At 40.1% G+C, this 15,373-nt stretch overlaps 1 protein-coding gene across 1 annotated transcript; it reads left to right on the forward strand.

Annotated features, from left to right (window-relative positions):
* The first annotated feature begins 3,477 nt into the window (after positions 1–3,477).
* slc25a22a (solute carrier family 25 member 22a) lies at positions 3,478–10,673 on the forward strand. Its single transcript, XM_080027247.1, has 10 exons — positions 3,478–3,590; positions 3,706–3,831; positions 3,966–4,021; positions 4,275–4,365; positions 5,034–5,088; positions 5,813–5,873; positions 6,093–6,237; positions 6,331–6,485; positions 6,578–6,653; positions 6,883–10,673. Exons 1-10 carry the CDS (start codon positions 3,571–3,573, stop codon positions 7,034–7,036), a joined length of 939 nt encoding a protein of 312 aa, XP_079883373.1. The 5' UTR covers positions 3,478–3,570; the 3' UTR covers positions 7,037–10,673.
* Positions 10,674–15,373: the final 4,700 nt, after the last annotated feature.

Consider the following 15,373-nt stretch of genomic DNA (forward strand, 5'->3'; position numbering starts at 1 on the left):
CTTTTCTCTGGTTGATTTGAATGACAGAAAAACAATTTGCATTGAGTTTTGCATTGAAAAATGAACTGGTGGAGCTTGTCTCAATCTATTTTGATTGAGTCATGACTTGCTGCCTATTAGTCAAAGCTACGTGTGCTTTGCACCCACTTAAGTCTTATTAACTGCCAGTACTTCCAGTTTTTTGATGCAGGTCTGTATTTTTTTGTTTGTTTGTTAGAAGTGCTTCTTATATTCTTGAATTTAGTGCGTTCATGCAATGAATTCATGCACAGATTTTATTTAACTATGATGAAAAAAGGATTAATTATTCTGTTATATCATTGCACAAATGGTTTCATTTATAAATAGTATGTAAATCTGTACACTGACACACCCTTCTGTCCCATTTTTAATTCTAGATTTCTGAACTTGTAATTTTATATTTTAAGGTTTAGGTTACATCAAGCAAGTTAAGATTGCTCGCTGTTTTTCTGACAAGGTGCAACATAACCTTCAAGTTTCCCCGTCAGCATTTATTATCCTCTTATTCAGGCTGAAATGATGAACAAGGGTCAAACATTGAGCTGTTATCTGTCGGGGATTCTCTTTAGTAGCTCTTTGCTCAAGTGTGTCCAATGTTCGTTTGAGGGGGCAGGGCTAAGTTGTGAGTTAAAGGTTCTGCACTGCAGCCACGTTGCACAATTACCTTGTCTATTGTTTGCTCAACTCAAAATACAACCCCTGAGTGAATACGTTTGTGTTTAAGCGAGACGTTTGAAGTCACTTAAGTTTGGCTTGTTCGATAAAGAAGTTTTCATTGACTTGACTTTGTTGGTCTTTTTATCCAATCTGGTTAGAAGTAACCCTCCACTCTACAGTAATAGTTTTCTGAATCGTAAAATGACTTTGCAGGGGATATAGTGAGAAGGTCCCTGTGGAAAAGGAATACTGCTTCCCGTGCAGTTTCCTGGTTATTGGTTAGTTTTTGCTCCTGCTCTGAAAATAAAAGGCATTCCTTGGAGATTTGGCTGGTGAGTGATGCCACTGTGCCGTTGCACACATAAGGCCAGTTGTTTCCATACAGACTCCGATTGTCATGACAAGACAGTACATCCAGGCTATGGCTGCGGGTCGAATAAATGGTGCAGACAGTTGTATGCTTTAGTGAACTTTGGAGGAGCAACGATGCAAGCGAGGTATAGCAGGAGGGAGATGTCATCTTCATGGATGACTCATATAAAAAGACTGCAGCGCGCTATACTTTTACTCCTCAGTCCTGTTGCCAGCAAGAACAGTTTTCACTAGATAATGGTATAAAGGGAAACCAGTGTGCTGACTGTGTGGACTTGAGCCAGTTCAAAAGGAAGCCAGTGACAGGAAATAGGGGAACAAAAAGTAGCATGCAGTAAAGTGAGAAAGTGGGCTCTGTCCGTATGCCATAGAAAAGGTTGAGGTGGATGAGCAGTTAAGAGTAAGAGGTGAAGTTGGCTATGTGGAGCTCCAGGGAGCAGAGAGGTGAACACTCAGCCAACAGAGAGCAGACTCAGAGGTGGATCCACTGATCCCTCTCCTCCCTTCCAGCCTGCCTCCACCTCTGGGCCTCTAGTCCCCATCCAAACTAAACACACCAGAACACAGCTGCATTCAATGCCGTGATGCAGTTATATGGAACCTTAAACATCCACATATGCTGCACAATCTCACTGAGAGACAGACTCTGAATCGTGAGTGGTTGCAGATGCACTTAAAAAAAAAAGCCCATACGTCAGCAAAGATCTGAGACGGAAAAAGCTGTGTTTGAGAGTGTGGGCTCGTGACTGAGTTGAACGGACGGGGGAGGGCCAATGAGGAGGAGAGGAGAGGAGGAGTAGGCGGCTTGTGATTGGTGGATGAAGGGGGTGGAGAGAATGAAAGGGGGAAATGAGAAGCATCTATTTCACACACTGAGGGCATTCTGTCCCATAAATAGGAAGCATCTCTAGGCAAAATTAGACATATTTCGTCTGTTTATCAAAAATGTTTGTTTTAGCATACAGCAAATAAGGCTTCCCCTTAATGTTGAGTCTAGGTTTGTACAATGAACAAGCCTGTGCATAATACATGAGAGTTCAAGGACACGCATGACGCACAGATGTTCACGTGATAAATAGATTTGTTTGACATTAAGTAATCTCTCTACAGTGATCGCTAAAGCTTTATTCTTTTAAGGAGCTGTCAGCAATGTTGCCTCTTTACGCTTTTAGTGATTAATAAGTGACATAGAGTATTTGACCATCTGTAACAATCTGTAGGCTATTATACAATAGTCAATCAAGAAACACTTTTTAGACATTTTTGATAATCTCAGTTCTTAGTTGTGAGGATTTGCTCTTATTTTGCTCTTATTTTTATTGTGTAAATAAACAATAGATATGTGGGTTTTCTGGATAAGTCGAAACCTAAATCCGATGACCTTTTTAAAAAGGTTTCTACTAACTGTGTTGAGGTTAATCTTTCATTCATTTGTGGTGTAACCTCATTTGCTAAGTTTGAACTGGTTTCAATAGCCCAACTAGCATAGAGCAGTACTGTGTTAACATATTGTCAGTCATGCCAGGCTCAAACTTAATACTCCTGCTATGGTTGAGGACCTCTGGGAGTAGAGTCAGAGAGTTCTTCTTCCTGCTTTACAGCCTCCGACTCCTCACTGGCTTACGTTATCGATTTACCAAAAACCTCTTCTTTTCTTCCACACACAGTAAGACACCAAGCCATCGTTTCAGGATGTATCCACTGACACTGGAGACAGTGAAAAAGGATAGAAGATGCATTGTTAAATTTAATGTGAACAGCTTCTGTCTGTTCCAAGGCTTTTTTTACTTGGTTATTTATGGGTTACACACAGTCATGGAATGAACTCACGACGAGTGAAGTCTATAGACTATATTGATCTTTTTAAATAAATACACAAACAAAACACGCAGAAATATTCCTATGATGCTGCTATGTAACGATCGCAGCTGTTTATTTGGAAGACTTGCACTTCCAATTTGTGAAGACTTGCAGTTCTTATGAACAGAAGTGTCCGCTCGAAAGAACACAACGTAATGAGACAAGCAATTTAATCACATCAGCTTGGCTTTGGTAAATTATGATGGACATTTCAATTTATTGTCTGACATTTAATAGATCAAACGACTAATTATCGATAATAAAAACGAGCATAAGTTGAAGCTCAAACTAACTGATATTGATATTTTTGGGAAATACCCATTTTAGTGAATGTAAGGTGTGTTAACAGCTTGTCAAACATAGTCTATGTTGTAATGTTTGTGAAGACAACATTGCTTCGTTCTAAATGTACAAATCATGTCTTTAAAAAAGCCAATGAGAGTTTCTTTTAATGTGATCAGGTATTTTCCCATTTCTTTCCAGGTATCCGTAAACTTGAACTAAAAGCAGCTGCAAGCAGAAGAGCGGACAAAGCATAATCAGACTACACAATCACTCTACTACACACACTACTTTAACAACCAACAAAAGACAAGGACGACCACCAAGTGACCAGCTAACAGACAGATTGGCACTTTGACCGGCCAGGGCTTGACATAAATGGCTGACAAGCAGATCAGGTAAGGTTGAACGGTTTGCGACAAAATACAGCAGCACTGCGGCTTTGTTTTCATGTATTGCCCTCTCATATTTTAAATGTTTGCCTCTCCTTCTATGGCCTTCCCCATCATCCAGTTTACCTGCCAAATTGATCAATGGGGGGATCGCTGGCCTGATTGGAGTGACCTGTGTGTTTCCCATTGACTTGGCCAAGACACGCCTGCAAAACCAGCAGAATGGATCTCGCCTTTACACCAGCATGTATGAAATCTCACTTTGAATGATCTCACAATAGGACAAATCTCTAACTCATAGTTGCCATGGCTACAGTCAGAATGTATCATCCAGGTTTCAGCACTTTGACTAACACTCCACAACTGTTATTTGTGTTTCAGGTCAGATTGCCTTATTAAGACCATTCGGTCAGAGGGATATTTTGGAATGTACCGGGGTAAGTTTTTTTAAAACTTTGATGGGGGATTCTTGGGATTAAAATGTGCGACCTCACTGAAGTGTCAGACCAGTGTGAATAAAAAATAAGGCCATCAAAGCGTAGACATCAAATACATTGATCTGTCTCACTTGCATAGGCAATTATCTGGGGGAAAAAACATACACAATAGACCGCCTCATTTTCTCTTTCCCTTCTCTGTTTCTTCTTTTCTCTTTCTTCTTTGTCTTCTTTGTACTTTTTATCCTCCCAGGAGCGGCGGTGAATTTAACACTAGTCACACCGGAGAAAGCCATTAAATTGGCTGCCAATGACTTCTTCAGGCATCACCTCTCCAAGGATGGGTGAGCTATGACAGTGCTGACAGGCTGACTGACAGGCTGACTGACAGACACACACACACACACACACCCTTCATTCACAATGTGATTAACCGAGGTGTTTACTAACATGTAACCTGACACATTAGCCTTCTGTGTTCTCAACGACCCTCTAGTTAATCCTCCACCCCCTCTGTCATCTCTTCTGAGTTTCAAGGTGGTCTGTTAACTATCTGTTTTTAAAATAGAGGATTGCTTGTATGTGGTTCATTAGAGGGTCCTGTCTGAAATCACTCATTACCAAGTCAATAAGCTCAGAATGGTATCACATGTTAAATATTAGCAACCAACATCTGGTGTTGTTGCTGAAATCAAGCGCTTCCCCATGGCTGCTGTCTGCTACATAGATAAACCTGCAGGTTTCTGGGGCATCTTTCTCCATCTCTGTAGGGACAAACATGCAGGCTGATGAATGATTGACTTGTCTGGCCCAGCACTGCTCACCCTGTGAATTATTAATCCAGCATTGTGCCTGACATGTTGGTATGGAAGACAAAGATTAGCATCACCAGCTGAGTTGGTGACAGCTTCTATGTCAGAAATCAGAAATAAAGTTGTCTGCTTATCACACTTGTCTGTTCCGTCCATGTTTTAATCTGATCATGCTTTTTATCTTTCTTTTATTTTTCCAGAAAACTCACTCTGTTCAAAGAGATGCTTGCTGGGTGCGGGGCAGGTACATGCCAGGTAAATGAGTTGGGTGCTGCTTTAATAGCATTCTCCTGTTCTCTGTCTGGAACTTCTGCCTTTAGCACTGCTGATGTCAGCTCAATGCACCATCCACCGGGCCTCAGCCATTGCCTCATTCGTCACTGCATGCAGCTAGAAATGAGCTATGACCACGTTTAAATGAGAGAATGGTAGTTGCAGGAAAACCTGCTCGATATTTGTCTCTGGTGATTGTCCCTGTTATCTGCGATCTGAACGTGACCTCTAAAGCTCTATTTTTATGAATGAATTTGAATCACTGAAAGGTTGTCCTGTAAACAGGCGATTCAGAGGCAGCTTGATTTGAGTGATCAGATAAGACATTGTGAGAGTGCTTGGCCATGTGCAGTCTCAATGAGTGAGTGAGTCAGAGGGAAATGCCTGTTGTCAGTGAGTGCAAAGGCCTCAAGCCCGAGGAACATGATTAGATTAAATGTAACAGACTTTGGATTAAGATTGCGACTGAGAACATGGCCATCTCAACCTTAATCCTGTTAACTAGTTACTACTGTGTGGATTACAGAGGAAAACAAGAGTTGATATGTAACTAATGGATGCCAGTAGATTAACAAGACACACGTTTTGCCTGACATACTCAGTGCTAATCAATCCTAAACTCTTGACTTTCAAATCACTTCACATCTGCATGAAAATGTACATTGCACATTGTACCTCACACGTTTTTTTTTGTTTTTTGTCGTAGGTTATTGTTACAACTCCCATGGAGATGTTGAAAATCCAGCTCCAAGATGCTGGAAGAATTGGTAAGTGGAAATGAAATTCGGATGGTGGTTTTTAGCAAAGAATGAGGTGCTGGGGCTAAACTGGAGAAACAGGGGCCTCATGTGGTCATTTAAGATATTACAACCGCTCTAATCGGGTTTTAAAATGTCTGCCAGTATAGTTTTTCTTAGCATTGTGTCATTCTGGTAGCTCTACACATATTCCGCTGTTATTAATGTTGTGTTTCTCGTGCTCCATAGAGGCTCAGAGGAAGCTGATGCCAGAGACGGTGCCAGCAGGCACTGTGTTTGCCAAGTCTCCAACAGCAATGCAGCTCACCAGAGAATTACTGAAGGAAAAGGGCATCGCTGGGCTGTATAAAGGCCTTGGTGCCACTATACTCAGGTAAAACAAGATCTGGGAACTAGGTGTTAGTTTTACCAACCAACTGTAAAGAACTTCCCATGACTCAATGCGATAATTTCTCTCTTTTTGTAGGGACGTTCCTTTCTCCATTATTTATTTCCCCCTTTTCGCCAACCTGAATGAACTGGGCAAAAGAGGTGTAGATGGCCCTGCTCCTTTCTACGTGTCTTTTCTATCGGGCTGCCTTGCGGGAAGCACCGCGGCTGTTGCCGTCAACCCTGTTGATGGTGAGCAGTGGGACTGAAAACATTGTTACAGCAATGTGTGCACTGTCAGTTGATGTTTCTGTTTATTCACCCGAGCTCTCTTTGTGCTTTAGTGATAAAGACTCGACTGCAGTCCTTGAACCGAGGGAGCACAGAAGACACATACAGTGGAGTGACTGACTGTATCAGGTGACCTCATTATGTCTTTACTGCTGCAGTATGTGGGACGCCATGTGTTTAGTCAAGTGAATATCAGCAGAAATAACAAACAAAACAACTGATTTATTATTCAGAAACACTAATGTTTTATTCAGAAACACACTATAGGTTGTGATATAACACCACCACCCACACCATATCCAGTGGCACATATCTAGTGCTGGCTGTAGGTTATAACAAGCTTTCATTTGCTCTCTAGGAAAATTATGCGTAATGAGGGTCCATCAGCCTTCCTGAAGGGAGCCTACTGTCGAGCGTTGGTCATTGCACCTCTGTTTGGCATCGCCCAGGTGATCTACTTCCTGGGTGTGGCTGAATATCTGATCGCCCTCTTGCCTAAAAGAGACAACTAGGAAACACCTCCTTTCTGCCTTTCCCTCCCATAATGCATCACACCAACTGTGTGTGGATTCATCTCATTTTGGAAGAAATCTTCGATGTGTCGAATGACCAATCAGTACACTTTGTTTTTAAATTTGTTGTGTTGAATGTCAAAGATAGATTAGGAGAGAGCCTTTGTTTGCCAAGCTGCCTACAGTGGCACACGATTCCAGAAGGCATGCTCAGCTAGCTCTCTGGAAATGGAGCCACATAATATCATTCAAGCTTTTAAAGGAGTATTGCTTTATAATAATTATTTTTTTAATTACTTTTGAGAGACAGAGATGAAATGACATGCAGAGAGCAACCCGAGCCGGATTCGATTTAATTACAGTACTTATTTTATCACATTCGTGAATGAGATTGTTGAATTTTTAAAGTACACGTACTGCCCTTGGTTGCTGCAGATCTGCGAGCCCTCCAGTACTTATTTTCATTCCAACATTAGCGTCTGAATGATAGAGGAGGTAAACGTGATGTATTGAAAATAATCTACAGTAACTAACTAAATGAAATGCATGTACTTCACTAATAGGATATATGAGAATATTAGATCAGGTAGAATATTTACTAAAAATATGCCTCTGTTCAAGACAAAGAACCAGGGAATGTGTTGATTTGATACCAGCACCCCCCCCCCCCCCCATGATCTTTCCTGAGAGGCCACATCCCTTCCTGTAAGTGGTTGTAATGAACTCAGCCATTCAGCTTCGAGCACACTTTGATTGCCTTGGCTTTTTAAGTAGATCAGGTTCCATTTGATATTTAGTGCTACCACAATGGTTCGACAGTGTGGCCTCTGTGAAAGAAACCTTGTATTTCACTAGACAGAAGAGACAGTGTACAACATTTGGGCATTATGCACTACCAAACTACCAACCATATTGCATAACTCATCACAAATGAAAAAAACACAGTTCTTTCCTTGGGTCAGAACGGTGGAGCAGGTTGTACTTATGGACACGCCCTAATCAGTGATGTCACCGCGGGGGTTTTGCCTTTGACGGTGACGAAGCACCTGCTGTGACATTTGCTGATTGGATCGTGGCCAAAAAGTGTAGTGCACTTTAAAAATTCAGTCCACAGAGTGTTGCCAGCACAGTTTTCTCACCTATGAGATTCATTGTGGGCTAAGATGAAAGTAATATCTGGTGAAAACACAACATGATGTGAAAGTAATTTTAATAGAATTATTATTATTAGTAAATATTCAGTAATTATGCTGACAAATGTTGAGGCCTCGCGAGTACAGTCATCCATTGTGGAGAAGGTTAGACCTTAGCTGGAGTTTTCCAAACCCCATAGATCCAGATTATATAATTATTATTGTTTACAGATGAGTTCACACTCAGTCTAAATTCTTTGACCGAACTTGAATTCAGTGGCAGGACCCAAAGAGCTAATGAAAAACATTTTCTTTATTGTTAAAAGTAAACCAATGTGGTTTCAGTGTTTTATGAGTTATACCAAACATCTCTGCTTGTTTGCTTTAGAGGTTTTGTTTGCTTTAAGCTGCCGGGGAAAGCAGCCCAGTCCTATCTTGTTTATGCATCACAACACTGAAACCCTGCCATTGGTTTATCTAGCCGGAGATCAAGGTGACTTTGATGTGTATTATCCAATCACATTCCTTCCTCGCTCCCACTGTTCAAGCAGCTCATCAATTGTAATGTTGCACTGTAGATACACAATGCAACTTTTCAATGTGTTATCATTCGTGGGAGCTGAGATCTATTTATCAATATTCCTTTCTATAGGCAGTATAGCACTATATATTTGTATGCGTTGTTTTATCTGTGTCAAAGTGTCCACCTTTACTATATTGTATACATGCAGATGATATGAACTTCATGTTTTAGGATTTATTGTTTGTTTTGTACATGATGGCTTATTTGCACACCTACCTCTCCAGCTCCCCCCACAATCCATATTGTAGTGATTTTATGTTATGTTGATGTCTACATATCAAATGAAGGAACACGTCTAATGCAAAAAGCATAATTTGAAGTTAAATGCAGCATATTGATGATGGTTTTTACTGTATGCAAAGCAAAGGGGTCGGCCTATTGTCCTGTTTCCTAACAAAGGACCAAATGAAGTATGATATAATGATGAAAGAAATGTAGTTCATTTTAAGGGAATGACCGATAGCACTACTGAAACAGATGAAATACAGTGAAATGCAGCCTGGAGAAGGCCAAAAGGGACCTGCTGTAAATCAAAACATCTCTTTTTGAACGGTGCTTCTTTCATGCAATATGACAGTGGCAGCACTAGCGACCAAGGAATGCTAACAAATCTCAGCGTTATCAACGTCTTAACTGAAAGCCATAAGTCAGGGAGGAACATCAGAGCTGCTAGACATCGACTGGCACCTCCAGCCATGTCGAATTGTGTCACAGCTGAGCCACAGGAAAATGGCGAGAAAAAACTAAAAACAAAACTGAAACAACGTTCCGATTGCCAGTTCATCTCATATATGCTGTTGTTGTGATTATATTGCCTATTTTTTTGTTGTTGTTGAGATTATTGATTTTTGAACCCGGCCCTCTGCCACTCCCCCCTTGTTGTTTTGAAATGTTGATGTCTGTTTTTGGTTGAATCTTGAAAATGTTGTGCAAGTAATTTTGTTTTATTCAGCTGTGAATTTTGACTGAGTTTGTGCATTTGGTTATGTGTGTGTGTATGTGTGTGTGCGTGTGTCCGACTGTGTAGTGCTGTAGGTAATGTGTAGTTGTTAGTGTTACACTGCGGTATTTTTCTCTTTGATTGTCAGATCCATGCTCTCTCCCCTCTTTTCCTTGTCACACTCCTCTACCATGTACTTTCCCCAGCACCCACAGCCGCGGGGTGCAGGTTAACACAGGGGAGAAACACCAAATGTATGACTTAGTGTATACAATCAAAGAAAGCACAAAGGATTATAAGGCACAAGAGAGACCACTTGGCCCACTTTTGATTATACTCAGACAAAGCCCTTGGAAAAACAATGTGCTGCTTCAGCAGACATGGGCTTACATCTGGTTTAGGTGGGCATTTTGAATGAGATCAACTTTTTTAAGTTGATCTGTTTGTAAAACTGACGGCAAGATAAGAGACCGGTGGGATGGTGTCCACTATGTAGACCATCAGCAGTAATCCACAAAATGTATATCGCCTATATATATATATATTCTAAATGAATCAGATATAAGAATGTAACTTAGATACTATGAGATGTATTACAATTATGAAGAGTTGATCACATCTAAAGATTTGTGCTTTACACATTCACTGAGAAATTAATGAACCAGCTCACTGATATGCAATAAGTAGAAGCCACACACAGACACAAAAAAAATGGTCACAAACTATTGATTACAATATTGCGTAATGTGTGATACAACTGGGGACCTCGGAGGACTTCTGGGGTCTGAACTCTATTCGTGACCTCTTCCTCATAGGGGAATCGTGCATTACAGCACTTTAAATCAAGGACCTCCACCTCACTGTCCATCTGCAAAGTCACTCTATGTGACAAAAAGGGTTATTATGAATATGTGTGGTGAATGACACAGTTGTCTTAGACATTGTTGACAATACAATGTAAAAAAACAAACAATATTGTGTTCCCTGTCACAATTTGATGTACAATAAACTGTCCTCAAATGTATCTGTGCTGTGCGTTACTTATTTTCACTAATCACTGTATGTGCCTTCAAGGTCCAGTGGTAATCTGACGGAATACAAAAGACCTGACATTGACTCTTTTTTTCCATTGTCTGAAGAACAGCTGAGACTGTTGTGATGATTTGCTTCCTTTCGGAGCCAGCAGGTGTCAGTGTGGGGTTGCAGAAGAGCTGTTAGCGCTGCTGTGTTGGGAGAATGGAACAGTGTGAGCAGTACATACTACAGGTGTATGCTAATCTTGGGTGGTGTGGCAGTAAATCACGCGCTCCAATCGCTCTGTCTGTCTAGCTATCTTTATCCTCAGTAATGTTTGTTTCTATCCCCTCTGTCTGTGATACTGCTTGCACACAGATGTGCCTGTCATCTGTGTGGTTACACTTGACGAATGGGGTGTTTTTGTGTGTTCATAAGTTGCACGATTGGAATATGGAAATGTGTTTTCTTGTGGATTTTACCAAATGTATGAGGTTCATACATCCCACATGATTCCTGCATGTTTCAGCATAACTGATGTTATGACGGGTTTATTCATTATTAATCCCCTGCTATATGAATTCAACATTACTTCATAGCATTGGTTTCCAGGGTGCTATTTTGCAGCACCCTGCAGTATAATTACATCATAGCAGTTACACACACACACACACGTCTGTGTTTGTAGGTCTTATTTCAGAGTCAGATTTCATATTGGATTTTGTCCCTCTTTGAGAGAATCCTTTCCTCTGACTATCTACTCCAGTGTTTACACACACAAACACACAGCGGATCAACCAGAGGCTCAGTGTTACACAAAGACAAGACTTTGAGATGTAGAAATGAGCACCAGCCACTGTTCTTATACTTATTTATATCCCTTTCATGTGTTATGACTTGAGCTTCTGCTGCCAACTATTATTAGTCGTTCATGATTTCTAGCAAGAGGACGAGAGAGGGTGGAGGCAAAAGGTTGTCCCAGTAGTAGCTTAAAGGCAGATAATTGTGGAGGGATGGGGAGATCACGAGACAGTGAAGGACCATCGATGGAAGGAGCAGCGAGCCGGAGGAAGGGAGTGTTGATGTGTATATAGGTCACTAAATCAATGGGAATCAGGTTTTTGAAAGCAAGAGAAGAGGATATTTATAGATACCAGTGGAGACAGATGCATCAGTGACAGGCACAAAGATGCTGGGAGCACAGTAAGGGGAAAATCTGGTAATAGACTGTGGTCAAAAAAGTCTGCAGAGATTTCTCCTCCTAACAATCTGCAAAAGACTCACGATAGTGAACGTGCAAAAAATAATATGATCAAATATAAATCACTGCAGGATGCTTGGAGCAAACGACCTTCCCGGCTCTGTTGACAAAACCCAGGCATACTGTTAGTTGTGATGGATCTAGAGTGCTGCTCTGCTCATATCCTACTGAATCGTAATCTGTGATATGGAGAGAGCCGCACGATTGAATGACTTTCTCTTTTGCAAGCTTGTAGAGAAGCTGCATTGGGCACACTGAGAGCCACTGAAAGGCTGTGAAGTACAATAAAAACATTATGAAACCACGAGAATGCCTTTTAAAGATTTCAGGTCAGAGGTTATTGGTCGGAGGATTTCCATTTTAAAAGGATAGATTAGTTACACATAGCTACTTCTGTTTTAACCAGAATGTGCCAATGATGGCTTCAGTGCTGTAGTTTTAATAACTGTCATGGCCTATCTCTATTTGTTCTATAATGTCCCACGCCTCAGTCTACCAACTTCATGTTAAAGAAACGTTCCAGCACAAATTGTAAAATTTGCTTTGAGAAGAAAAAAGGAAAAAAAATTAATTGAAGAAATAGTTTGAAATTGCCTTCTGGCTGGATTGTTTTGCTAGGACTAAGTCAAGGTCAGGGACAAATAGTTCCTTCGCCACTTACAAGGCTGCTTCCATGTGATGTAAAACAGCTGAATACTGAGTGTTATCTCCATCTCAAGTCTGAATCTAATTAGGAGAATATTTGCATAGCAGCATAGCATTGCCTTGCATCAAAAATTGGTACACACAATTACTCATTAAGAGCTCTTGATCTTTGGCCAGTGCCTAATCATGTGGTCAATACGAGAGACCATCTGAATGTCATTTTTATAAAGGATAAGTATGCTGTTTTTCCTCTTCTTAAATCAGTATTTACAGACAAAGAATGTTTACATGATTTCACTCATTTAAATGTGACTGACCACTCTCAGCATGATGTTATTCTAATGACCCATTTGTCGCCCTGGTTTAAGAGCTCTAGTGCTGAAAAATAACTAAATTAATTTACTCAAGTACTTTGCATAAGAATGGTTTTGGAGTTACATGCTTTTACCTATTTTTGCCACTTTATAATTCTACTTCACTATTTCAAGGTGAAATTGTAGACTTTTTACTCCGCAACATTCATTTAACAGCTATAGTTGCTTATAGGCCTTACATACAGGGCTGCAACAAACAATCATTATGATCTTTATCCATTAATCTGTGGATTATTTTCTCAATTAACTCTTTCAACATAACCCATGGCATATCATGTGCCATGGGCCAGTAAAATGATATGCAGGGCTAGATGATTGGCCATTCCTTAACATTTTCTAATTGTGCATATAGCCTATCAGAGAAATAAAACAACAAACCCTCACATTGATGAAGCTGGAACTCTGATTTTTGCTTAACAAATGACTATCAGTGTTTTAAATAATGTAGAGTTACATGCAAAACACATGAATAAATAATAATTGATTAACCAATGCTTCTTTATCATTGTTTATTTTTTAGGTAAGATATATTGTTTGATTGTACGGCATATTTTTTGTGGCTTTTAACTTCCTGGGACCACATAAATAAATAAAAAATAATAGTTGATAATAGCCAGCCTGTTTTACTTCAGTCAATTAAATCAAGGCTTTTTTTGTTGTTGTTGTAACTGAGTACTTTGATAAGTAGGGGAGAACGGGGTAATCTGAGCCACTTTTTACATTTGCTCCCCTCTAAGAGAGCTAAAATTATTTTTGTTTCAGGATTTTTCCTAGAAATGGGCATTAGCAGAATTTTTTCAAGACAAAGGGCAGTGAAAATATGATTGTTTAAAAAAAAGTTGTCATGTGGCTCACTTTATCCCCGCTGTGGGTTAAACTGAGACAGACCAGAAAAATCAAGGGGGTAAAGTGAACCAGCTGGGGGTAAACTGATCCACTTACTTTTTCCACTCTGAAACTACCATAACAACACATATTGTAACAGTTAGAATCCTGAAAGCTAGCCACACATTCCAGAACTAATGTCGGACTAGTAAAATAATGATGGGGTTTGGTCAATTAAGCAAAGCAAATTTTGTAAACACTTGAAAGTAACTCTGAACAAAATCAAATACAACATATTATAATTCAAAAGGTTTTAATAAGATTCAAATTAAAGATAGAACCAGTTACATTAGAACACAGTCTGGGGGTCAGAACACAGGACCCTTAGAGCCAGCTAGTGTCTGGGGGTCAAAGCAAAGAACAATCAGAACCAGCTAGAACAGCCTGGGACTCAGAACACAGGAGAAGACCCAACTGGATTATAACATCAGCCTGTCATACTCTACAACTAGGCCTACTCTACATTCCAGCCCTGAAGGTTACAGGGAAAGATGAGAAGGTGCTCTTTCCGTGTGGTTGCCCCAAGTCGTCTTCCTGGTGTATTTCCTTTTCTACAATGTGTATGACATTAAAATAAAACATATGTTATGTAATATTACATTAAAATATGTTGAAGACTAAACTTAACTTGTGCCTCATGGTGGGGGAAAGTGAGACAGTGGCTTACTTTCCCCCACAGCATTTGGCTCACATTACCTCACCACCACAATTTGAGAAAAAACTACCTCTCTTAGCATTTCAGGCAAATCTTTAGCTAATCACATGGTTTTTATATGTTGGTAGTTCATCAACACGTATTATAGAAGTTTTTCTACGTGAATACATTTTCTTTGGCACAACAGTTGATTAAGTTGACAGCAAGAAAATTTACTTTTACATGCAAAATACCTATTTTGGTGAAAAAAACATGCTTACCACAGCACCATGAGGTCCTCTCTTTCATGGCCAAGGGGAAATGAGAGGGGCTTGAAAAAATATCTCACATGACCACAAATGTTTTCCGTTGCCTAGATACAGGGGGTGGCTCACATTACCCAATGATTCAGATTCCCCCGTTCTCCCCTATGTTTAGATTGTCTTACTTTGTCCTCTACTTTGCTTCGTAAAAATATGTGTAGCCTATATCTTCCAACACTAATGAGACTCCCAATTATCCCATGCAACCATGTCCAATAGGTTGGCTGCCCCTGCAGTCTCCATCACATGCCAATTGCAAAGCTACAGTATGTATAAATAGCCTATTTTTTCCCTTTTTTAATTTTTTGGTGCATGCATTTGTTTCGGAAGCAAGCTTTGCATTACGATGAGTTAAATGTAATGGGAAATGTCATTACGAAAGGTTATCGATGGTAATAGATGATAGTGAGGCAAAGTTAACTTTGATTTGGGTAAAAAATAATAATAATAATAATATAGTAGGCTACCTACCAATCGGGAAACAGCATGTTCCGCTTTGTCTGCCGTAAATCTCCCCGGGAAACTGACATCTTCGAAGGCATTAT

Source organism: Ammodytes marinus (assembly GCF_949987685.1).
Source record: "Ammodytes marinus genome assembly, chromosome: 5".
In the NCBI taxonomy this organism is placed as follows: Eukaryota; Metazoa; Chordata; class Actinopteri; order Uranoscopiformes; family Ammodytidae; genus Ammodytes; species Ammodytes marinus.